This window comes from Apus apus, chromosome 10 (assembly GCF_020740795.1).
Source record: "Apus apus isolate bApuApu2 chromosome 10, bApuApu2.pri.cur, whole genome shotgun sequence".
Classification (NCBI taxonomy): domain Eukaryota; kingdom Metazoa; phylum Chordata; class Aves; order Apodiformes; family Apodidae; genus Apus; species Apus apus.
In genome coordinates this window covers 10,888,943-10,915,893 of record NC_067291.1, presented here as the reverse complement: position 1 = coordinate 10,915,893, position 26,951 = coordinate 10,888,943, and the positions used below count along the sequence as shown (strand labels likewise).

Genomic DNA, 26,951 nt, shown 5'->3' with positions numbered 1-26,951 from the left:
ATGTGTTATGAAAGTTTTAAAGTGTGACAATTCAGTGCTATGATTGTTAACTTCTGTTATGCTATTGCCATAAGAATTTTCACTGTTAACTTTTCTTAATAATGTTTCTAAATTACGTAGACCAGAAGCCTAACTTGACCTTTCCGTCAGCTTGTATCCAGAATTAAAAATTAAAGTCAAAGGTCAAAAAAGACAATTGAAATACAGTTGCCAAATATAGTCATAGACAGTCAATTATACAATGAAAGCAGTGTGCCACCCAAGAAGAATAACAGCCTTCATTTGCCTAAACTTATTCTGGTTTTGGTGAAGAAAACGTCCAAAATATACTACTGGTTGATACATCTTGTAGTCTGGAACAGTAAAATTATATGCTTTAGGATGTCTTGGTCTTCCTGAGCTTTACAGTTGATGAAGGAGAAGACCAGCTTTGTTCTGTACTCCAGGAACCTAGAAATCCCAAAAGATCACTTTCAGAGAATCAGTAGAGAAAGCTGGAATATCTGAAGGGAGATACCTGGGTTTTGGTTTTGTTTTGCAAGATTGACTGTATAAGAAATGAAATTTTTATACCAAATTCTATTTGTAGGGAGAATTAAGATTCATCTGTACTCTGTTTTTCTGTCTAGCTACTGACTTCACTTGATATTCTATTGGTCAATTAATACTCTATAACAAAATTATTTAATATCTAACATTAACACACAATTCTTTTGTAGGTTTGAAAGTTTTTTCTCATATAATTTTTAAAGCTCTTTACAGAGAGGTGAATAATTCCTGGTTCATACAGGCACAGAAAGTTTCAAGAATTTTCCCAAAGTTTGTTAGCAAATTGCTTAAAAGTTTGGATTAGCCTCAAGACTCATGTCTCTTGAGTCTCAGGTCAGGGCCACTGCAGCATATTTTCTTCAGGATGGAGCAATAACAGGCTTAATGATACAATTCTGAATTTTTTGTATATTCGGAAATTGTAAACAATGGGGGGAAAAAGCTGTGGGGGACAAGAGGCTGCAATTTATCTTTTGAAATTAATCTTGCAGTCAGCTGCTCAACTTGATCGACAGATCCATAAAAATGTTACATTCCTCATTTCTGAGAAATCTCAATAATGAGAGATTCAGAAAAGCTGCCAAGTTGCAGCTGAATTGCAAAGGTGTGTGGAGGTCAAATGAATCTGTTTCAGCACAATGTGTATAGATTCAGCTTAGATGTTTTCACTGCTCATGTTTTGAAGCACACACAGGCAGATGCAGCCCTGTTGATGTATGTCAGCTTGGGAAGCTGCTGCCTCTGCCTGAGCCCAGAGGTTTGATTCTCTCCTCGCAGATCTTATGCAATCACTTTGTGTACAGAGTAGAGAGAGTATAAACTGCTACTATTCTGACTTTACAAGTATTTTTCAGCTGGTAAATACCACAGAAAACACAAGGTGATGAAGATTCAGGAGTGGTGAACATTTTTTAATTGTGTTCTGTGGCATTCCTGTCATACTGCGTCAGTTAAGCACTGATCTAGGCACTGATATGTGAGATCTGAAGAATCTTGCTGCAATGGTTAAAGACTTTACTCCTCACTTCCCTTATTGGGTACTTTTATTGAAAAAGTAACTAGGAGCTGTAAGGCACAACCCAGCTGCTTCTGTTACCTGCATCTTTACTAAAACCCATCAGCAGTTGGTAAAAAGGTGGGATTTGTGAGAAAGTACAGGCACAGAGTCTCTTCTCCTGGCTGAAACTTGAGGGGTGGTATCTACCACCAGTGAGCTAGAGAGGCAGCAGGGAAATCTTTTTAGGTCTGATAAATCGCTTTAGGAGGAAAAGTCATTCTTGGCACTGTAGGCTACGTTTCGAGAGGACATGTGTATTGCCATTTGAATTAAATCTTTCTGTTTTGATGTAAAAGATGTGCAGAGTACTAATGTGAAGCAAAAGCTCTTTTACATTAAGTGAGCGTTTGTCTTCTCCTGATGCCAATGTATTGCTTGAACCAACAACCTCTTGAAAAATTAAGAATGCAGTTGCCAAGACAGACTTTCACTTTGGTTGGAACAGACAAAACCCTTAACTGAATCTGGTACATCAATACCTGCTTTGAAATATCTGATTTCTGGATACTGAATTCTCTTGCTCCTTGATGTAGTGTGTATTTAAGCAACAAAAATTAAATGTACAGCATACATAGTCCAATACTTGCTTTGCCCTAAGAAGCATATACAAAATGCTCTTGGAAATAATTCTGATTTCTAAGGAACTCTGAGTGTTTAACCATTAAGATGTGTAAACAGTGTACTTTCTCATTATTAGGGTTTAGGTTTGAACAAAACTGAGTTTATTTTGCTGAAAACTATGACTTGTTGGATTTTGATAAAAATAGAAGTTGTTTTCCAAGATAAAAATTTTAGTTGAGATTTCAGCCTTTTTGTGCCAAGATCTCACTAGACTATATATATATATATTTACTTTTTTGGTTGCCTTTATCCACTGAAAAGAAGAGGAAATAAACACTTTCTGGGTTTAGAGCACGCATGGAATATGATAGGATCTGACATCTTAGGATTCAGGTTCCGGGAAGGCTTTTCTAGTAACTAAGAGACCCTTTGAAGTCTTTAAAATGAGATTCCAAAGGCAACAGAGCGTAGAACATCCTAAAGCATCACCCAGTCATAGCTGTAAATTCTTTTGGATAGAGTGAAAATAAACTGATTTTTGTTGCCTTTTTTTCTAAACAAAATAAAAGAAAATCTGGCAAACTGAAAGAGGAAGTAAGGAGTAATAAGGAGAGTTATATTTTCTGACAAAGATTAAGAGTTTAAAATTTGCCATATCTCCAAGATTTGTTCAGTCACTCTTACTTTTTACAATTATGAATTCAAAAAGTCTGCTTTGTATGCAGACTTAGATTATTTTACACAACCAAGATAAAAAAATCTATTTTTTAAATAAAAGCATAGTTTATATGCCTTGGACAAGGTATAATAAGTGATGGTGAAGGAGAAATTTTTAATGAATAATGACAGATTTTTCTAGGTGACCTCATCTCTTGGCTGCTTCTTCATTCTTGCTTTAGGTTTTCAATATGGGACTCTCTGTTCTCACTTTGCCTTCTAGTTTTCAGTATGAAAGCAAAGCTGTCAGGTGCAAAGTGATTTCTTCTGCTAAGTGGAGATCATTGTCCTCTGATTTGCTTAGTTTACTCTTGAGTTATCACCTTTATGTCCACCAGAAGGCTCTCCTGCTTTCTCAAATGTGCTCAGAATAATATTCTTTGGGTACCTGAGAAGATCATCACTGTTGTAATCAGGATTCACCAGTTTGCTTTCACTGAAGCAGCACATACGCATGGACTAAACAGTTAACTTCTAATGTGTTCTGAAACAAGTGAATGATACATACAGGTTAATTACAACTGGTGAGTGAGGATTTGGTTCAGTATTTAGTTCTCTCATGGTATTTACATCCACATACATTTAATACAGTGGCTTTTGAATTTAAATCCTGGGAAATTTTAAAACTTTCAGTATATTTGCTGTTACTTGCATAGGATGTGTATGTATCATATTCTGGAACTTAATAGATAAGTTTGAAATAAAAAGACCCTAATTCCTCATCATCTTGGCATTCTTACATTTATAGTCTGAACAGATGAGAGAAGCTCTGTGAATTTTGGCACTTGCCAAAGTTGTGATGAAGTTATCATTCCGCAAGATTGCTCTTCACGTTATTCATGCCTCACAATACATGGGGTGAAAACAAGTAATTGACTCTGTCTACAGAACTGTCAATGCAGCTTCCTTTATGAAGCAAAGTTATGATTTTTTTTCTTGTTTTCAGTTTAGTAGGTCATGTTAGTGATTCGAAAGAGAAAAGGATTCTTTTTATTATAAGTGGAAAATTAGGATAAAATATGAAAGTGCTTCTTGGAGCAACACTTCTTGTACCTATTTGATGAATGTGACTGAATATTCTGGGATTCATTCTGAGACACAGGTCTGATTTTCAGTTCTAGAAGTTACTAAAAGGTAAATCATGGAACAACAATATTTGAACTCTCAGATTAATACAACTTTGTAATGGGTATGATTTTTAAATTATACTTTACAGAGTCCCTAGATAAAAACAGCCTGTTTAGTATTTTAGTGATAACATTTTTTTTTTAGGGGAAGTGTATTAGTCCAGGAGGGATTTTTTGGTTGTTGTGGTGTTTTGTTTTGTTTTTTTTTCCCCTCGTATATGAATTCCTTTATGGCTATTTTAATATAGAGCCATAACCACATCTTCAAAAAGACTTCTTACATATTCTGTTGAATAGAGGGTATGCCAAAAAACCTAGTTTTTCACAGTAGAATTTTTTTTAGTTTCTTAGAAAATCCAGGTTATCAGTGTTCACATTTTTCCAGTCCTCTTTGTCTATATTTCCCTATTCTCCCTATTGAACAAAAGCATTTTGATATTATTTCTTAGTATACAATAGGTAAATTACAGCAAGAGACTTAAGATGGTGGGAGGCCTCCCACAGACTTCAGTTAAACTTAGTGGAGACAGTTCCTTATAGCCCACATCAGTTACCAGACAAACCACTTAAGTATTGATTGTTTTTTCTCCTGATAAATATTGCATTTACCAGAAAAATAATTCAGATTTTTTTTTTTTCACTGCAATATAAATGTAAAGATTTAATGACTCAAGATTGCTTTTTTTATAATTAGTAATTGTTTTTTACCATCAGTAATTATTCAGGAAGTGTTTGGAAAACTACAAGAAAATGGATTGCCTTTAGCACAAGATGATCTTATATTTTCCAGGGATTCACTACAGTACATTTCAGGGTGTCATAAGGGTGCTTCAGCAGCATCACTTTCCACAGAGTATTGAGATAATTTACTTGAATTTGAAATAATGCTAGATTATTAACAAAGTTTGTACTTAATCAGTGTGGAACTAACAAAGAAAAGCAAATGTATATAATTATTCAGCTCTATATGCTGCCATAATCTCTTCAAAATGTTTGTAGATAATAACAGGAAAAAATGGGGTACAGAGGATAATCACTTAGCTGCAAAAATGTAAAAGAAACTATTTCAACAGTCAGTAACAGTTTTTCCCCAGTGACTTTTATGGGAGCAACATTCCACTTTAAAACTAGCCCTATGGATCTCTATTGTAGCAATGTCCTCCTGAAACTCAATGGGAGTCTTCTTGAACATGGACCAAATAAGTTCTTTGGCTGCTGGCCATGTGTTGTCTTTCAGAGGAATATGGTTGCTCACTATGTAATAGTGTAGGAAGAAAGGAGACATATGGAAACAAATTTTAAAAGAAACAGTAACATTAGTCAATGAAGTTGTAACCACGCATGTTGCCAAGCTCTTAAAGTAGTAAGGAAGTAAAGAAATAAATTATGAAGCCCAGTGGCCAGGCACATAGTTGCTGAAGTGCTCTTCTTAGAGAAAATAAGTGGTCAACTTCAGCTGAAAGCTGAATCACCCGAACAGTTCTTAAGTATGGTTTATTGATTTCTTTTGCTGCTGCCGTTTATAAAAAGCACGATAATATGTACAACATACATTAAAACTATTTAACAGCATCCTTGGAAATATATTTGTCCTTTTGGTTGGCTATAAACACTAAACCAGCATGTCCCTGGTCCCTCTTCCTTATAATTTTGTTTTGAAATATGCAATGTAGTCCTACTTATTGTCCTGTTGTATCTGAATAAAGTACTGTCTTTTCAAGTTGATGTCATCTTTCTCTAAATATGCAATATTTTTGTAATAATATGAACACCAAAGTGGCAAAAACAGTGACTGTAAAACTGATGCCTTCAAGTGTAAATGGAAGATATATAGATATTTGTGTGAAAAATACAGAATAGCAAACCAATTCTTTTGCCAGTTCAAAAATTGTTTGGTACAGCTTTGCAAAATCTTACATGTCCATTCTCTCTAGATGAGTCATGTTTTTGGAAGAAAGGGGAGAGAATTTTTTTCTAAGTATCATGATCATTGTAATAATGAACTGCAGAAACTATAATAGATTTTATTCCTGGCTTGGCAAACCATCTACAAGATTTTGCAAGAGAGTTTACATAATTCTTTCCATTGAACTTTCTAGTATTGCATATGTTTTAATTTTTAACTCAAACACACCAAACTTTTAGGTACTTTGTGGACTATATAAATGTCGTTTAATGTTTCATAAGTATTTTATGAGCAGAGTTTGTGGTTATACATTTTCATACATACAACCTTAATTCACTTGTTAAAATAGGCTTTCTGTCTGCTAATAGTTACCAGCTGTAACTAATACATTAGCAGATCTACAATGTAGTATTTTAAATGACGCATTTCAAAATCAATAACAAATGTCCTGCTGTAGGATTAATTGAAAAACTTGTCTTATACAATGGTCAGTACACTATACAAGATTCTTTTGAAATTACTATAAATCAAGGAAAAATAAACTATGATGTGTATGTTTCTAAAAGTTTAGAAATAGGAAAACAGAAGTATTACTTACTGTAGTTGTTGTTTGCTTCCCTTGTTCCTTTTACTTTGCCTCGCTTATCAATCCTCATATACCACTGAGTTCGACAGAAAAGTCTTCTCACTCTTACATCCCCCCCTTCCATATAATCATAGCTTCTGGTATGTCGCTCAGGGCTGGAACAGTTCACATTTGTAGCCATTTGCTCTGGAGTCATGTCATTGCAAGCTAAAGATATAGTGCCCATTAGAAAGATAATGTAAAAGTACCATCTGTAGAGCAAAATTGGCAGGATCCATGTCAGTATCCATTTGTGCATTATAGTGCAGTGTTCTGGGTGTTCATGAACAACATAATGAAAATTAAATCTCAAGCAGAGTGTTGCTCTTAGGTCACTGACCTGCCTTCTGTCTTTACGAGTTACAGATTCATTTAAATGAGATTGTTCCCTCTTCTAGAATTCTGATCGTTATTCCTTAATAGTTAATGGCGAAATAGAAGAGCTTCTTAAATATCTCTTCAGTCAGAATATCCTTTAAAGACACAAGTTATAAAAACCTTTGTTGTCGTGACCTTCTGTACTACTTGAATTTGCTGCTTGCACTGAAAGTAAAAGATCTGTGAGAAAAGGTGGATGTGTAAGTCCTTATGCTCAATTGTTACAAACATGCAATGATACATTATGCTACTGAAAAGTACTACACATAAATGTATGACATGCTAAGCTGATTTTTAAAAATATGCAAATGTATGTACAATAGATATCACTCACACAACTTTTTTACATAAACAGACATTTAAACTGATTGTAAACCCTTTATTCAGTTTTAAGTCCTACCCAAAAATCCTTATCAACTCAGTTGAACTACTTTCTCATGCATGGTAAAATTCTGATGATTGTTTCATATATATATTCACTGTTAGCACAATCTATCAGATAAGTTTTCTCTAGTTCAAATTTCAAAACAGACTTCATAGTCTTAGCCCTGTACTTTTATTCCTACACTTTTCAGTTTAGTAATAAAAATAGTTTTCTTAATGCTTTTTTAGCATCTAGCATATACAAATGAAGATAAAAGTTATTAGCTAGTAAAAACTGTTGAATGTTCTTGTAAAGGACAGATAACTTACTTGTTCCTGTTGATAAGAGCTGGATACCCAAGTATTCCATTTCTGTTGTCTGCTTTTTGCAACATGAGACACTCTATTGTAGCTACAAAATTCTCAGCTCAGAAAGGCTCCACCAGAATTATAATTGTTTCCATAAATCAACAGGCTGGAGAGATGGTGTGTATGTGCTTATGCGTGCGCGTGCATGAGTGTGTAGAGCCTGTTGTTCGGTCCCTTTCGATAAATACCTTTGCTGACCTCACTTGGAAGCAATTAGAGTTTAACCAGTCAGCTGTCAGTTGAATGCTCGAACAAAAATAAAAGAGACTTGCATTGTATCGTGTCCAATGGTCATCAGAGGGAGCTATGTACATAGTTTATACTTCAAATCTCCAAGAATCTACTTTCTCAAAACATGTATTCTGTGGTGTGCGGATAGAATCGCTTTGCATGCTAGCTAGTGTTTCTCTGCTTTGATTTAGGTCAGTAGTTTTCTGTCCTTAAAAAATTCCTCATTCTGTCTTTTGTACTCACATGCTTATCTCTGCTTTCAAATCTCTTCTGCAGTTTGGTGGATTCATGGTCTGCTTAGTGCCTTTCTGATGGATATATGAAACATGTGGGTCCATTATGTACTGTGGAGAAGGGTGTGCTGTGGCCGTAATAGATAATGCAGTATTTTTTTATATCATAGACTTGAAAAAAGGAATAACTGAATAGAAGATCATGGAGGTGAAAATGGGAATCTATATTTGCATATTTCAAAGTCTGACGTTCAAACACAACCTGTATCAGTACAAAGGAAAAATTACTACTGGGGAGCAATCTTTCTTAGCATATGCAGTTATTAGTTCTTGAAACTTGCAACACAAGAATTAAAAGTAGCAGCAATGCAAGAAAAGCCCTTACATTGCATGCCAACCAATGGGTCACCAGCAGGTTTAAAATACAGAGAATAAAAATAATGGGTAGATATGCCTGGTTTTCTGGTTCTGTATGCTTATTTTGATCTTTGGCATCAGTTGTTTGTGTGTTTGTTTTTTGTTTTGTTTTTTTCTGAAATCCCTGATTCATTTCACCTTTAAATTCTGCTGAGCTCCTGGTGAATGTATTTGTAAAACATACTGAAGTTAACTTTTTCAATAGCTCTGTATCCTGCTTTACTTTCAACGCTGTTGTGAATTCACCTTGGACCCCGAAGTAAATAATAGTGACAAGGAAAGTTTGGAATTTATCCACATATTAAGATTAGTTTAATTACCAATGTGGTTTATCATTCATTGCTTTTATTCCCATCCTCACTCCTTCCTCTCTGGAAAAATGGGTAACAGTTACTACTTAAAAATGAAGTCAACTCTAGAGGCAGTTAAAAAGCACAGGGAGTACATATGTGCCACCTTGTGGTGAGGGGGACATAAGTAATTTGGGGTTTTTCAGTGGAGTGAACCAAGAAGAGCATAAAGGCTTATGATACCAGGCAGTCTTGTATTACTCAGCCTTTCCTATACACAAACACAGAGAATTAGTAACTTCCTTCCTTAAAATTCTCAACTTGTTTTTCAGCGCTCACTTCGATTAATCCTATTTGTCACTTGCTTTGCATTATTATTTTTTTTTAACCATTTTCACTTAAGGTCCAAAGTTGATCAACTTTTCCTGTCATTACCTCCTTTTCAGCATACTGGGCAGTTCCCCACATTCTGTGGCTCAGCCTAATTTTCCCAGGTCAGCAAAAGACTCCATATATGCATCTCTACAGTATGGAAGGTGTGGTGCTTAGGACTTCCAAAGGCTGGGTGCCTGCAAGTAGACACGCAAGAAGTTGCTTTCATTAAGCTAACCCTTGTAAACTGTGATTACAGCTATTTCCAGTATGACTTGTATCTTGCCAGCCTAGGGCCACTGTTCTGACAAGAAGTGGGGACTGAAGTGATTTATCCCAGTTGCAGTTTTTGCCAGTGCATTTGCTGGATTTATATCAGTATGTTCTCTGATCCATTCCACTGACTGAATTCAGAATGATAGCAATGAAAAACATTTGTGGTATTCAACAGGCTTATCTGTTGTGTATTATAAAGAAAGCAATCAGGGATAAAAAGTAATCCATGTTTTACTCAGCAAAGTAGGATGCAAGTAGAATTCCTGTTTTTAAATATTCTGAGGCTTTTATGAGTAATACTAACTTCTGAATTCAGATCCATACTGTTGGGTTTTTTTAATTATTTTTTTCCTTGCTGACTTATTGTTTCTGGCAGTTAGTAATAGGAGAAAAAAAAAATATATACGTGAGTCTTCAATTCCAGAAAGCTGGAGGTACTCATAGTCCAGGCATAGGCATGGCTCTGAAAAAATAAATCACTGGCTGTGTGTTTTTTACGTGGTGCTTCAGTTCAGCTCTTTATGAAGTTTTATATTTAGAATTAATGGAAATAATTTAAATAAGGCACTTGCTATAAGTTTAGTCAGTGAACAATGGAGTTAGTAATTAATTACTGCTGATAACATTTATATCCTCATATTTTCTAATTGTAGAACAACTTTTTTCCATGATGCTTTAACTGCAGTTTTATGTCTTGCTATGCAATAAGTACAACAGCATAATTTTTAATGAAAGGATGCCATCTGGATCTGCATATGCAAGCCAGGACTCTGCATAAATCTCTGATCCCTTGAATGAACTAACACTTCTGTTTAAATCAAGCATAACTGATATCACTCTCAAATTGAATGGGTTTAGTTTTATGGAAGATTTAGCTTGACTGGCACTTCTTCCTCTATCTTCTTGCATGCCCAGAGTTTTGTAAATCCTTGATATATAGAAATTATCCATGTAAAATGCTAGTGATTTTGCCTTTCTTTAGCAAGATTGTATTTGAAGAAATGTGTTAAGATATCAGAACCCCATGAAATATGAAATTGTGCATGAAATTGTGCTGTAAGCCCTCCTTTACAGTAGCCCGTGCATTAGTGCCTGCTTCCTAGTTGATAGAGTTGTCCACAACATTACTATAGTGCACCTGCTGGAAAAAAACCCTGAAAATTAATTGCAAGCAATTAGCTTCCAATTATGAAGATTTTGCACAGGCTCCAGTTCAAATAGAAACAGCTTAATAAAGTCTGTTCACTTTTCCCTCGCACAGGAAATTACTTTTTGTCCTTTTAGATGAAAACATGATTATAGGGATCCCTGCTTTCCTCATCTCCAGGCTGGCCTGTTGTTATGTGCACCACTCAGATTTAGCATTGAGTCATGAACGCAACAATAAATAAATAAATAAATATCTCCATTTTGTCCAGCTTGCCCTCAGGGCAACACATACCTGCTGAGAAACTATCATTCTGCTGCTTCTGGTTCCCTGATCCATTTCAAATTTGCTTTGGAACATCTTCCAGACCTTTCCATTTTTAATACACGAGGAAGATAAAGTTTTCTGTGTCAGACTTCAAAACTAAGATGTTGTGTTTTAATGCCCTGCAGCAATAGCTAAAATGGGATTGGAAGGTCCTACGGAAAAAATTCCACAGATATGAAGGTGTTACATGTTCTCATGGTTAAATCCTTTTCTGTAGTTCCCTGATCTCAGAAATCAGGATTAGATAAAGGTTGACTTTTGCTATATACAAAAGATGCAAGAAAAGTGCAACTGTTTGGCACATCTTCTGTCAGCATTGAAAAATACTGCAAAAGCAACATGCATGCAAAAATAAACTCATTTAACAAGGCAGTAAAAACACAAGAGATATGAGGAACATGGCACTTCAGTTTGCATTTATTTTTAGGCTGTAAACTTAAGTGTAAACTTCTGATTAAAACCCATAATTATGAATCCTTTGTCTCTCTGACTATAAGAATGTCTTTTTGGTTCTTGTAACTGGTATGGGTTACCAAAATCATATTGAAAAGACAGTAAGAAATTTTTCCTAGCAGTTTTCAAAACAGATCCTTTAAATGTCATTCGTTTCTTTGCTTCCTCCTATTCATCGAGATCATATTGAGCTGATTTAATTCTACAGGAAAATTAGAATGGGATGCAGTAGAAGCTAAAAAGAAAAAACCCAACCCAACAAAACCAAACTATCAAATAGCTGACAATTATATAGCAACTTCCTTTTTTGTTAATTAGCTACAGCAAACGTTTTTCATATAACTTATTTTAGGGAAAACAGAGGCTGGGAATACCTTAGCTCTGTCAGTAATAAACTTAAAAGATAAGGCCAGCCAGGCTTTTAAAAGTAGGACAATGGAGTATCCTGACATTGAATTTTGGAGGAGACAGAATAAAAAAATGTGATGGTGGCCAGATGAATCCTTCCTTTCTGAATGGGGTTGGCACAGTATGTGGTTATGATAGGTCATGCTATGCATAGCTTGAAAAGGCTCAACTTCAGAGAATCCTACTTGTGATAACATAAGGATGCTTGGACTGTGATTATAATAACCTAAGATGTTGCAGAATTGAATTGCAGTACATTTTTGGTGGAGATACATGAAGTATAAAACTGAACAGAGAAAAAACTGAGGAGAACCACTTACTTTATCTTACTTACTATCAAGTATGAAGTTCAGAGGTGTTTCTCTGAAGTGATATATTTGTATTAAAATTTTATTTCTACCAAATTATATAGTGATTTATTCTGCCTGATTTAAAATATATTATTTTAAAAAATACTTTAAAAATGTGTAGCATCTTTTTATGAACCTAGATAGTTGGATAAGAATCAGCATTAAGACCTAGACTTGTGGAACTTTACTAAGTATCTTGCTGGAAAGTATTGTTCCTATGACTTTACATGTCATAATTAAATATTACATTAGCATCAATATAAAATGAGGTATTTGTGTTTATCGTTTAACTCAGATTGTAGCTACATATAGGTATATTGCATATAATTCAGGACTGGATTATGCAAATTACTTCTGACTTCTTTTTAGGTGGTCAAACAACCTGGCCATTTTTAATTCTTCATATAGGTTCATATATAGCATAGCTATTGTGTTTTACTTGATGGCTAAGCATTTTATGGACCATAACAAATTTATTAATAACATTTAAAGCAAAGATAAAGCTTGGTTGCCATGATAAGATATATCCATTATTACCCTTTTTATTTGCTGCTCTTTTAATCTTAGGAAAACATTTTAGTTCCTTCTAACTGAAGCCCACCAGAAGGCAGATTCTGGAGGATGGTTTTCAGCTGCTTTTTTTTTTTTTTTTTATAGTTCTGAAACTGTGGCCTCATTGGTCTGCTAATACTACCCAAATACCTTATTGAACAAGGTTGATTGAGAATGAGAATGGAAAATTATCCTCTTATTCAAATATTTATTTATATTTCTAGTTAAAACCTAGCAATGTAATAGAAGCAGGTTGTGCAAATTATATGGTCCTGTCTTTGCTCTGCACCATAAATTGCACTCCTTGATTAAGCCACAATAAAGCTGAAATTGTTAGTAGACCTCCAGTAACTACCTGTTGGCAGCTAGTTAGATGGCAGTGCAGTAAGCACCGTGTTTTCTGATGTCAAGATGTTGCCAGTTAAAGTCAGAAAGAGAAGACTGTTAAAATGACTAGTGAAAAAGTAGATGTATGATGGCATATCACTTTCCACCTTGCATAGATTTATACTTATATGTAATGTAAGGACTTGCAATATCACTTGGTAGAAGGGTACCTTCCTTACATGTAAATGTATAAGGTAATCTATGACTCATCTGAAAGTGAGCTGGCTGTGCAAGAAGAAGAGAGAGTGATTGGTCAGAATTTGGGGCAAAATACTTTGGGTGGGAGAGTACTAGGTTTTATATTAGGCGATTGGGATTGGGCACTCTCAGGAACATGGAGAGGAAGAGAGAAGCCATCAATGAAGAGAGAGAGTTCAGAAAGGGAACAGGGCAAAGTTGAGGAAGGGACAGGGACCTAAGAATGGAGGTTATGAGACAGTAGACAAGGAAATGGGGAACATTTCCAAAATCCTAAAATGAAGATTTACAGAGAAGCAGCTGCCCATGGGCCTACATTGCAAATCTTTTAGCGTGGCCCAAAATATTAGGTGCCACTTTGTGGTTAGAGCCACCTTCTATAGCTCTGACTTTCTCCATTTCAATTGGCATGATTGTTCCAATACATATTGCTCCTATTGCACACTGTAGGTGTAAAAATGAACCTGTCATGGGCTTTAAAAAAAACTAGGCTCACACATATCACACTTTACATCAAAGCATTTCTAATGTTGTTGCATAAAATAATGAAAAAGCACAAAATGTGAGTTATCTATCTTGTGCATGAAATCAGGGAGGGAACTTGTGAAGAAAAGAATGATGATAGTCTGCATCATAGTACATGTCAAGACAACCAAAATAATATTATTGAAGTAAGACCTTGGCATCTCCATGTAATTCAGCAAGTCCAGGGTTTCACCTGAGCTTGGATTCCTTCTTTATGATTCTGTGTTATTTGCAAGTCTCTTAAGTCTTGAGATTTAACTAGTTATGTTTTCAGTGGTTTGCTCTTTTCTGTACAAAGTGAAGTAAGGAATAGAGCAGATTGGTATAATCAGTACAAACATGGAAAATAACAATGTGAGACTGTATATGGCAGAAATGCTACTGGATTACTACTGTGTATTTAATATTTTATTTTAGGAAACAGCTGGAGTAAGACCTTTCCTAACCTTCAGCTAATTATGTTGCCTGTTATTACACATGTTCTAAAAACAAAACAAAGAAGTGATAAAGTGCCCTGTTCCCCTGCAAAGCTGTTTGTAGTGAGTTAAAAACTTGCCAGTAGATTCAGAACGAGCAATTCCTGTAATGATTGCATTATTTATTACCCATCTGTCAGAGATAGTGACACCACTTAGTCACAAAAGTGTAAGGTTTTCCAGCTGTTCACCATTTGAATGGTAGACAAGCACTTGCTGAACTGAGAAAATCTAATAAAATAGTGTCTTTACTAGAGAATCTGTGTTAGTAATTGGTTTACAGAGTGAGCTGCACCACATTTCCTCACTTTTTCCATTCCCTCACTTGCTGATGATGAAGTCCATATCTTACTGAATCTATGTAAATTTGGGCCAGAATACTAATTTCATAACCTAGTAAGGGTGTGTAAGGAGGATGTAAAGTGCTAGGGAATGAAGTTCACCAGATCAAGTGCAGGGTTAGAACCAGCATGTCAACATCATTCCTCAGGCACCTAGTGTGGGCATGGACTGGTGAGCCAGCTTTTCCGATTATTAAAAAAGGTGTCCAAATACCTTTGCATTCCAAGTAGCCAGGCAAATTGAGACTATGTCAAAACTGCAGAATTTCAGAGCTCCCACAAGAGAGTTGGGCAAGATGGGACACTATTGATTTCAAACTGACTCTAATTCAAAGATGCCTAGTCTGAGGATTACCAGATAGTTAATGTTGCAAGTAAATAGCACCAGCCTGTCCCTCTGTGCATGTAGTTCTCTAAGATTGAAGGAGTGATCCCTTCTAGCTGTGAACAGCTGTACTTCCAAGAGTTTAAATGTCTCCCGCTGCAGCTGTTGCTCTGTTAGATGATTATGTGACTGGCTTGAGGTATCAGCAAGGATTGAATTTTGTCAGCAACTGATGAAGGTCAGGCTTTGAAACAGATCTTAATCAGAATTAATGTTATTCTGATCTGCCTCTTTACTCCTGGTTTACTTCACTTATAATAACTATCACATTACTAAAATAATTTCTACCCTTTTAACATTATTTCCAGTTGCTAGTTTTTTCACACTTACTTTTGAAAAAGACTGTCCATTGCAACTAAAATATTCTCCACCCAAACCTAAATGCTACTGTTATGTGAAGCTGGAATGCAGAACATTTGGGGGGTGATAAAGAAAGGGGAAAATAAAGCTAAGACTAAGGGATCTGTGTATTCCCTTCTCCCCTGTGGCAGACAACTTTTTAATCCTATGAAAGAAGAGGGGAAAACCTGATTCCCTGATAGGAATTTGTCTAGTGTAGTGGGAACTTCTCCTTATCAGCTTTTTGTGATATTGCGTTGAGTGCCTCTGGGCATCTGCCTAGATTGTACTTCTTGCATCATTGCTGGTTCTGCTGTATTTGACACTGTCTTGCTGCAACAGAGACCTTTTCTGTAGCAGAAAACTTCTTATGATCTCTCACTGTCAGCACTGTATGAAAACAACCCTTTTGTTGCAGCGGTACAGATTGCCTTGCCCTGTATATCATGCATGAAAAACTGTGGCATATGTGTGAAAAACAAGTTTGAGGAATAGCTGTTCCTAAGAATGCTAGTTACTTACTTAGGCAGTAGCAGTAATGTGATTTTGGAGACTACTGGCCACAAATAGTAAGTCCATAAAATAATTCATAACTAATACCATAAAAATCACTTTTCATATCCCAAAAATATACATACACCAGGTTTATTTATCCAGATACTTTCTGAATGGAAAACAAAAGCAAAACAACAATAACAAGAAAACAAAACAAAAAACCTACCAAAACCCAAGCTCCATTACTAAATTTACTGTGCTGAAGTACATAATATTGAGGTACAAAATGTGGCAGTCCCTTGATGTTGCCGTCAACTGAACAAGCTATTTTTTTTTTTTTTAATCCTGTTGACTGAAAACCACAGAATAAGCAGATATAAGTATTTAGGAAAAGTTACTGAAAAGTTTTTTTTTTTAAGAATTTTGACAAGCAGTTTTTTGCTAGTTAACCACATTTCAATAAAATTCCTCTCTGAACATCCTGTCGTTGTTTGTTTGTTTCATAGCATTGTTAGACATGAACAATACATTGGCAGTGCTTGGTATGAATTCTTGGTCTCTAAAAAGTCTCTGGTGAATAGTTTATCAAATTTAACATGTATGCTATAATCTTGAGCCACAGATTAGTTTTTCAGCTCAAGTAAATGGGCTCTGGCCTTCCTGATTGTTCCTGTTGGTGACTCCAAGATTTTGCATCTTCTCTTGATTGAGAGGTCTGTAGAAGGAAGGACAGCTCTCTCAAAGTATCTTAAAATCTGGGGGCTTGGTACAGTTGTTAGACTCTTCTGTGAGGATTGTGAGGTTTTAACAGTAATCCCTAATACCAACATGATTTTGGTAGCCATTGCTTCAACAGCAATAAGAAGATACCTTTTATAGCAGTCTCCAGTTGTACAGCTGTGGAAAAAAATGTGATAGTGCAAAGAAAGATTAGCTCTGTACACACAAAAGCTGAAATAAGGTTACGTGAACAATGTTAATTCAGGTGTTTACCAAATTGAGTGTGCTTGACTTTCCGATCTTAATTTTCTTCTGATATTTGAGTATTTGGTAGTTAAAACTGCTGATTTAGTAGTGTGGAGTGGAGGAAATAAAGGAGCACAAATTTTTTTTGCAAAAACCCCAAAGCTGCCATTTATTCCATTATGAATACTTTGCTCTGTGGAAATACTGTTTCTTATGCCTCCAGAGGGATGTTTGCAACATCAAATCAAGGTACTTCTGTCTCTTTCTTCAATGCAAGGGCCAAAGAATTTTACTTAGTACTCTTGTAACAATCTCTGCAGCATAGCAGAAGATGTCTTACAGAAAGGAGAGGAAAGCAATGAGGTCCTAATGGATGCAGTACATCAGAAGAAATAGGAGGAAAATTTGGGACCCCTGGAGGTACACTCTAGTATCCTGGGGTTATTTTAAGGAAATGTAGGAAGCAATCAAGGTATTTCTTATATAAACCTTCTTCTGTCTGATGCTTTTTCAAAACACATGTAAGAAAAATATAATCTGGCAAATCAAATGTGTATAAGGCTGTACTGCATGGAATCTTTAATTTCTAAGTTTTTTGTAAATATATTTAATATTCAATATATTTTGGCTTTGGTAATTTGCAGTGAAGGACTTCTAGGGATGGAGTTGTTACTGTACCACTCAGTCAAAAAGTTTTGTTCACACAAAAAATAAGTTATTAATACCAAGAAATGTTTGTTTGTGAAAACTAGAAAAAAGTTGCCTCTTATGCCTTTATGTAATGTGTTTTTTCAAGCCAAGTTTTGCAGACCTGGTTGTGTTGGCCTATGCTTTTCCCAGTGGAAGTGACTCTCAGCTTCAGCAAAATTACCTGGTGCAGTTGGGACAATAGACATTAGAGCTGATGCTGAGCAGGGCCAACCCTGTCTCTCTTCTCTAGCTCTTCTGAAATTAATGTAGATTAACTGAAAAATATAATTTTTATTTTTATATTTTTTTTCCCTACCTGTGTGAAGAAATCTATTCTTCTCCATGCTTGTCAAAGGAGACTGCTACCTTCTTCAGTGGCCTCTGGCTACTGGCCTAAATGTAAAGGAGCAAGGAAGAAAAAAACAGGGCTTCAGTAGGGTCATGCTGATATCTGCATTGAGGGTTGGTCCTGTAACTTCCTTTGTGTTTTGTGATCTCTGTTCCTGTCTGAATGAAAATGTTGCTCTTTTCTAATACATGCGAAGAAACAGCTGCAAAACAGTGCTGTTAAGTCATACTCAGTCTTCAAGATAGAATCATAGAATCCTAGGGGTTGGAAGGGACCTCGAAAGATCATCTAGGCACAAAAGTAGTTCCCATCAGGATTGGCATGAAGCTGAAGCTTCTATTTAGTGGCTCTCTAGAGTTGAAGATAGAGAATTTTTTTGAATTTTCATATCATACTTACAGGCCAGTAAACCAAAGTAGTATTCCTGTAAAATGCTGAAGCCTACATGTAAATTAGTTAGGTTTTTTTTCTATGAGCTTTATTTCCTGTGGGTTTATAAGTAAATCTGAAAATACTGACTTTTCTTTGTTTTAATGTTGGCCAGTGCACCCAATTTTAAGATAATGGTCCACTAGAACATAATCAAAATAGGTGTCTGAAGAACGAGATTTGTTTTATGTTTCTTAAGGATATTTTTTGTGAAAGAGGCAAGTTCTGGTTTTGAGTGTTTTTCAGTTCCTGCCCCACCCTTCTAAAAGATACATATGCTCTCCCTCTTCAGTTTGAGAAACACCCCCAGGGCATCCTTTTTATTTGAATTGATTTTCTGGTTGTTTATCTTTTTCAATCTGGTCATGAAAAGCACATCTGGTTCCTATTTTAATCAGTATTCCAGTGGGAGCAACATCATATTATAGAAGGCTAACAATGCTAAAATAATAATCCATAATGATGCAACTTCTGGTAATTTAAAACGGTTTTATCCACTGTTTGTAGAAGTGTGTTAATGATGTAGGCCAACTGATCCCTTTGTAGATTAAACTCACCCTGGGTCCTAGTAACAGAGAAATATCTGACGTTCACATAGGCAAACCCTTTGAGTCATCAGGAGTTCCTGTTTTTTCTCTGAAGGGTCTGAGCATTTTAGTACAGTGCAAAACCAACAGTTGTGGAAACTAAAGCAATCAGTTGATTGGGTAAAGCAGTCCCAGTGCTAGTTTACATGAAAACTTGCTCTGTTTTTAATTGATGCAGTTTTGCATGTAGAAGTGATAGTGCTGGAGGTCGCTGACTTGTTTTTCTGTACTTTGTTAGTTGATTCAGTATGAGGTAAGACCACCAGAAAACACCAGTGGTTATTTTATTACAAAACTGTATGCTAGCAGCTAGACTAGGAGCTTCCATTTCAAATACGTTGCCAAACAACCTTTAGGTGATAGGACTTGTTTTCTGTTTTGTTGTTTGTTTTTTTTTGTCTTGGTTTGAGCCAGCAGCAAAGAGGAGAGACTGCTCTGAATTCTCTGACTGATGCCTATGTATGTACTTTAGCAATTGTGTAAAACTGAAATGTGATGTTTCTGCAATTTTCACGAGTTCAGAATAGTCCAAAGTGGCAGACTCCAACACCTGATGTGACAAGGCAAGGCGTTGTTGAAGTGTGGACCTATCTCAGTTACATTCGTATTTGTGTTGCCACTTCAAAGAATATCCGTTCTGATTCCATGTCCAGGCAACACTTCCACAATATTGCAGAGTAATTTGAAGAAGCTGTGCTTTAGAAATGACTTTGAGAGTTGGGGAGAGGATATTCTATTTGTGGAGAAAGTGCTGATAACAGAGTACTCTATCTAAACCTTTCATTCAGCCTTCAAATTATTTCTTGGAACTGTCAGTTTAGTGTATACCTGCTTCTCCCTTGACTCCGGTTCAGCAGAGTTTCTCACTGAAGCAGGATGTAGCATCTTTTAAATTGGAAGGTCAAATTTAATACCAGTGTGATCAAATCAGGAGTGATATTCTTGGCAGGATGACAGTGTTATATGTTAATTATTTTAGAGACTAACCTTCCAAGTGAAAGCTGGGGTTCGTGACCTCTGCTTCTTTCTGCTCTAACCTGGTTTTAGGAAAAGCTAAAGCCTGAAATAAAAAGAAAAATTAAAATTTTTCAAACTCAGTTTTTAAACAGGAATGATTGTTTTAGAGCACTGTGACTGCAGTCGCCATTGGTGGAGTTCTCCTAGAGGTCTGTGTTCTTGGTAGTAAAGCATGAAGGAGATACAGAAATTTAAACTCAGCAGTAGGTTTCTCTAGTTTCTAGGAAGCACTGCTTCTTAATTTGTTTTATCAGCTCTTTTTCCTAAATTGAGGCAACTGACTAATGGATTAATATCTTAACAGTTCCATGATTTCCATTATTTGAAGCAAAATAAGCTATTTTTCTTTCATTTCTATAGGAACTAATTATATATAACCAAGCAAAGCAATGCAAATTTTAGAGGAGCTAAGCTTTTGAAATGCTGTGCTTGAACTTCTGTAAATGATCTGTGCTTGAGGTCAGAATATCAGGTCAGGGATATCCAATGACTACACATTAAAGTAGGGAGCCACAGTATCTCATCACTAAAGTTTTTTTGTTTGCATTTTCAGATAAACCAGGAACAAGTGCAGGGTATATATAGCATCACAGCCCTGTGTTGGCAGAGGAAATATCTTTAATGTTCCATCATCTTGAAACATGGAGTTAGTTAAACTGGAGAAATGTTACACTTTCAATTACCCCTTTACAAGAGAGAATCTCCATAAGATTGTCAAGTGCTCTTCATTGCTCTGACTTGAACAGATGCTTTGTTCCTGGTAGACATAGACACATTTCAGTTGTAGATAATTGGAAATATTACTACCTACTACCTGCGAAAGTACTTCAGAACCCTCATCACATTGTGGAACTATTATATTTCTCTGCCAGATATATAAAATATAAATTATAAAAATATTAAGAAATAACTCACTTTGCAGAGAATTATAGAATTGAAAAGAACAGAAAGAATGGGAGATTCTCTTAAATGTTATTTCGGTGAGTGGGATTTTTTTATTTGTTGGACTCTTATTCCTACTTGACACTGTATAATTTCAGAATTTCAGCTGTATATTATAAACCATTTTCATCGTTAGAATGTTCCATTTTGAAAGGACTGTCATGACTCAAAAAATATTTTTGCTTCTGCTGAAGAAGGGAGTGGATAATCCCTCTACTGTCTGTTTGGCACTTGTAGATTCCCCTAGTAGCCAATTTTCAAGCTGTGGGTACTGAAACAAGTTTCCAACCTAGGATGCTTTTCAAGCTGTAGATGGTATGCATTGGCTAATGCTTCTGGTGTTGCAATTATACCCTGAATATAAGCCAAACTTCTCTTTCCAGATCTTTAATTTCTTAATTTCTATATCCTTGTGGTCTAACTTCAAGTGCTTTCCTCTAGGATTTTTCTTGTATGTTATCACAATTTAACTTCTACTTGTGTTGTGTAAATGCTTTAAGGATGCTTGGGCATAACTGTGTAAATAATAAAAAAGGAAAAACTTTCCCAATGTGTAAATGTTTTTGCAACCTGGCAGCTTTCTTCAGAAAAAAGTTTGAGCTCCATACCACAAGGTGTATGCAAGCAGCCTTTTTTCTGAAGAAATAACAGAAAAAGTCTTTGTAACTTGGGATCACAGCTGGAGAAAGTCAGGTATAAAGCAGAGATGTACATTTTCCAAGGCTATGAAACGAGGTAGCCATACATCTTGGCGTTATGTTCAGGTGGCCTGACTGCAGGAGCTTTCAGAATGAGAGCAACCACTTTGCCTGTATCTTGGAGTGTGCATTTTGCCTTTTAGTTTCTCCCGCTTTTCATCCTATTTTTTCTTTTTGTATACTAATTACACATGAACATACATTTAGTTTTTTATGTACATATATTTAGGAACAGTATATATGTTGTCAAATAAAACAAATTCCCAGAATGGTTTAGAGGCTCAGTAAATGTTGAGAAGTCATGGAACTTCTATCACTTTGAGAGCTACTTTCCCCTCTCCCGCCCCAACATGTTGCTCAGCTTAAGCATGTAGTTTTCCCTACTCCTTTCTAGATCCCAGTACCAGAACAGCTGCTCTTTTTTTTCCAGATTTTCAGAACATTTCCCCTCTCTCTCTTCCCTCTAAAAATCAGTAGCTCCACCTTCTATTTTGGAAGATGCTGCAGTCTTATTTACAGAAGCCAGTTCATTTTTTTCCTTTGGTGCAAGAAACAGCTGGTTCACTAGAATTGTCTTTAGTGTGTGCATAGTGCCAATTTGGAATTTTGCTGAATAAGTGAGTAAATAAGATGCTGGGTGGGTAAGAGAGGGTTGGAAAGAAATCTTTGTGAGCTCACTTTCTCCAAGTAGCTGGTTGGGCAAGTCAATCAATTTTAATAAATCTATGATAGAATTAAATATAAGATTAGGTATAGAATATAAAATACAATTGCTCATTTTTTCAATGAGCAGTCTGTTGATAAATCAGTGGCATAATACAGTCTTTTCTGTTTCATTTTATACAGTTATACATTATCAGTTTTCTTTTGCTTTCTCACTACAAGTAAGATGATACTGGGTTGTATCATGCTCTATTCTGGAGCAAAAAACTCCCACCTGACTTCAATGATTCTATCTAAGAACTGATGGCTTGATAAAGTCACTCTCTTTAATATCCAATATTATAGGATAAGAATATTAAGAGCAGCTTTATTGTACAAAACGAAAGCAGATAAATTATCTCTGCTTTATCAAAACTTTACACATTCTAGAAACAGATGCCTTTTCAAACCAATACAACATTCCTAGATATTAACTTTTCAAACAATAACAGCTGTCAGAAATCAATCCCTTTTGATTAACTACTCTTGGAGTAGGCCAGATTTGTTTTAAAATTAAATGCTATCACATAATGAGTTTCTAAAATCAATGAATTGTTTCCATACTTAGCCCAAGGAGATTCAATTTAATTTAGAATTCATTGTATATTTCATCCTATGTTTCATAATATGTGAAGTCTTTTGTAACTTAAGTTAAAAGTTACTTTTGTCCTTGCTCACAGTCAAAGGATCATGTAATGCAACTTTTCTATTTAGTTTTTTCTGGTTGTATTAATCTACTCAAGGGAGTGGTAAACAAACTAGGGCTGGTATGTATTCAGTCAGTTCTGTTGCTTGCTGGGATAAATTATTCTGGCACCTTCTTGAAGAGATGAGTAAGTTTGGGAGTTTGACCTAGTCTCTTTTTTTTGTTTGTTTGTTTTTCTTTTTATTTATTTATTTTTTTAATTACAAACAGATAAACATATGAATTAAATATTTGGAGATAAAGTTGTAGGGGAGTGCCTGATGTCATAGAGTTGGACTCCGGCTAGATCCTCTGCCACATGCCTGAGTACTCATGTGATTCCCTGCCTGACTGCACCTGTTCAAGCTTTTTGCTATTCTGAGAATATATTTGTGTGTGTGGCAACTAGTCTGCTTTTTAAATGGGGATGCATTTCTAGTGCCTTCTGGGCAACAGTAACCAGTGTATTCAGAGACTCAGATAGCATGGTGCTTTTCCAGTCATGATTAATTTTTTTTTTAAGTCAATCATTCTTTCCTTCACTGCAGTTACTGCCATTTTAGATTAAAAGGTTTTGAGAATTCAGATGGTCTAATCTATAAATTGATGGTACAGTTTAGTGAGCAGTACTAGAGATAAGGAGAAAAGCTCAAATTATTTGTTATTCATCATTCTCATTTCAGACATTGATTTTTATTAACCAAAACCAGCTTTCTGTATTTTAGGTGATTATAAGCAAGATGTAGTTTTAATGAAAAAAGGGTGATCTGTGGCTCATTGTCCATTTTTTGAAGGACTGCAGTTGCAATTTTCTGCTCAACTTAGAAGCAGCAATAGCTGCATAATTGCACTACTGAAGGTCTTAATTGTCACAGCCAGAGATACTATCATTTGCAGAAATGCAAATATTTGCTGATTAACTTTATCACAATGCTTTTCCTGCACTTTGACAGTGAAGACAGGTACAATCAATGTTTTATTTAACACCTAATACTGTTTTCAAGCATGGCACCTAGTAATACAGATACAGAAATACAAGTTAGTTTTGCTCAAATGTTGCTGTTTGTATTAGAAAGTTAATTACATATGAAATTTCAGGCCCTCAAAATAATATTAATAAATTTGAGGTGTCCAACTTGGATGCATCCTAAGAAAGCATTTTTCTAACAAATTCTGGTGATCTTCTAAAAGCACTCAGATTGCTGTATAAGTAGCAATAATTAATAAATGAAGGATTAGGAATTACAAGTTATCTTCTGATACTCAAGCAGACAGGGACAAAAAAAAGCAGGACTGTGAAAGAGAAAATATATATATGTAAGACTAAATTTTCCAGACTTATATAAAACTTTCAGAGAAGAACCCATTTTAGGTAGTTTTAGGTATTTACAATAACTAATAAAAATAGACCTTAGAAAGATTTAAGTTCTACCTACAGCAGCAGCTCTTTTTTGCATCTATGAAAATTAGAGTATGTATGAAAGTGCTACCAGGTTCTCATTGCTTGATAGCTGTTCAGTCAAAATTACCATAATAATTAGAACCAGAATCTTAGCTTCTTCCTCTTTCTAAGCCTCAAATAGCCTCAGAGAAGAGAAAGGCCTTGGGGTGTTTTGTCATTTATTGAAACAAGGAAAGCAAGCTGAATTCCTAAAGCTTCCTGGAAGTTGCTTTTTCAATCAAAAGTATCTTGTAATCTGAGTGGCAGGATTTCTGTACCTTTTTTTTGTGGTGGGGTTTTTTGTATGCATGAATACTTGAACAACCAAGATGTCACTAACCATTTTTCAATCTTCATGTATTAATAAGTTTGCTACCATGTTACAAATCATCAGCTTTTTCTTGCCAAAACTGTTCCTGCTGTTAGTCACAGGTTTATATGCAGTATTAAACCAGAAAGGTAGAACATACATCTTTTCTACTCCTCTTACTGTTCTAAGGTGCAAAAATACGCAAAACACTTTATAGATTGTTTGGAGGCCTGAGTCTGATTCTGTGTCCTAAAATCTGCTGCTCTGGATTGTTGAAATATTTGCTTGTATCTCACTAGCTGAAAATAAGGAGAGAACTTTAATTTTCAGCATGCAAGCACTGCTCAGAAGGGTTCTGGAGACATTAATCAACCATGTAATGTCTCTGACAGTGCACACACTACTAGTGGAATTTCCTAGATATGCGTGCAACAGTCACTTGTCTCATCTCATAAAAGGGAGGGGAATGAGAGCCATCAAAATGATGTCATGCTTTTTTGACTAGGTAATTATAAGTAAAGCCTCAATTTTGGTTGTTAATAATTCTTCATTTCTTACTTTCATTTGTGGGTGTTTCTTCACATGCTACAGTAACTAGTGACAGTCTGGATACTGTGGTTTTTAAATCAAAATAATCAAAACCATTTTTTTAAGATTTAAATGCTTTCATTTAAGTGTATGTGGCACAATCTATGCATAATGCTAGAGCAGGCTCAGAGTTCAAGTTTCTGCATGCAAAGTGTCACTGAAATTAATGGCAGCTGCATGTGAAGAGGTATTGCAGAACCCATTCCCAGCTTAATGATGACTGAATAGTAAGTATGAGATAATCTGACTTCATTTTGATTGAGAAAATTTTGACTCAGAGTTTGGGAAAAAATTGTAACTGGACTTCTATATAAGGTATCAATTTACTTCTGAATGTGTTCTATATAATCTAGGTACTCATCTTGAGGAGTTTGCACATGTGGCTTTTTCTCTAAGCACCTTCAATTTATAAGTCTATTTTCTAAATCAGATCTTTGTAGATATGAGATATTTTCAACAAATTCCTCTGACAATTTATTGTAGCGAATGTGATATTGTTTCCAGCTGGTTTGCCCCAAACTGATATTAAATACTGGAAGATAATGCAACCAGCTCACTTATTCTATCAGACTTTGACACTAGGTCATGAGAATTAATAATGTTCAAAATCTATCTCAGATTGAAGCCGGAAAAGCCAGTCAGAGATATCAACCAGCAGCAGATGTTAAATCGAAACTCTGATCCAATTATTACCTTGCACTGCAAAAGAGTAAAAATATTCTGAAGGCCAGTAATAATGTTTGGACTTTCTTGGTGGTCTGCTTGTCTTCTCTTCACCTGATCTATTCTGAATACTTCTCAAGTTATTGTCAGGTCATTCAGCTAGCAACACAGTATCTCATTCCCTCCAACACACATTAAGATATTGGTGAGATAAGATGTGGGTAAGATATTTGTTTTAAGTTCTTACTGTTACTGCTATATTTTATTAAGCATAATATAACTGTTCAGCAAGTTTCCATACTATTTCCTAATTGTGTATGGGAATTAACACTAAAGGTGTGACATAAAAGTAATAATATTGAAAGCGTATGAACTCCCACCAGAAGCAGCTGATTCAAAATACTGGATGGTAACTACAAACATTATGTGAGCTTCTGGTTATTGCTGGTATTTCTGGTGTGATGAAAAGATCAACAGCAACTAACATGTGGTTACTTAGAAATTCATTCATGAGGTGAGAAGTACATATTTCTCATAGGATTATATTTGGCTCATATGCAGCATATAATTTGCAGTGGTCTCTGAAGAGTTCAGACTTACTGAATCCACTTCTTGAAACCACTCTCCACTTCAGAGCAATGCAGGAGCTGTGACACTATGATATGGCATATCTGAAGTAACCTAGTCTTGAAGATTTCCCATACTTCCTGGGAGACAGAATTTTTTTGAAGGATCAAGGTGATCACTTAACTCCAAGTGTTTTTTTTTATGAGTGCATTGTGTCTTGTACAGTAACATTTGGCTTCTAAGAAACAAAGTAATCAAGGAGGAAAAAAAAAAAGAATAAATCCTTCTACTGATAGCAATGATATTGGTTCTGTAGAAACAGAAGTCTGGGCAGCAGTGCTAGCAGCAAGAAAATACTGTGTGGTAGTTGGCTTGCAGCAGAACCTTCTAATGTTATTTGATTACTAGTTGATTGATCCTACCTGCATGCAAGGTAGCACATTGATCATATCTGTACACCTTG

General features: G+C 35.5%; 1 protein-coding gene and 1 long non-coding RNA gene across 3 annotated transcripts in view; one reads left to right on the top strand and one right to left on the bottom strand.

Annotated features, from left to right (window-relative positions):
• Positions 1 to 7,792, bottom strand: part of FGF7 (fibroblast growth factor 7) — a 28,224-nt gene extending 20,432 nt beyond the window's left edge. The window contains exons 1-2 of one of the 2 annotated variants that reach the window (XM_051628536.1): positions 7,614 to 7,792; positions 6,516 to 7,100 (exon numbers count right to left, since the gene is read on the bottom strand). In XM_051628536.1, the coding sequence (XP_051484496.1) occupies positions 6,516 to 6,801 (286 nt within the window). In that variant the 5' untranslated portion in view covers positions 6,802 to 7,100; positions 7,614 to 7,792. The remainder of the gene's footprint in view (positions 1 to 6,515; positions 7,101 to 7,613) is intronic. The other variant, XM_051628538.1, reaches the window with a different exon arrangement.
• Positions 1 to 26,951, top strand: part of LOC127388739 (uncharacterized) — an 83,383-nt gene that overhangs the window by 763 nt on the left and 55,669 nt on the right. The window lies entirely within an intron of this gene.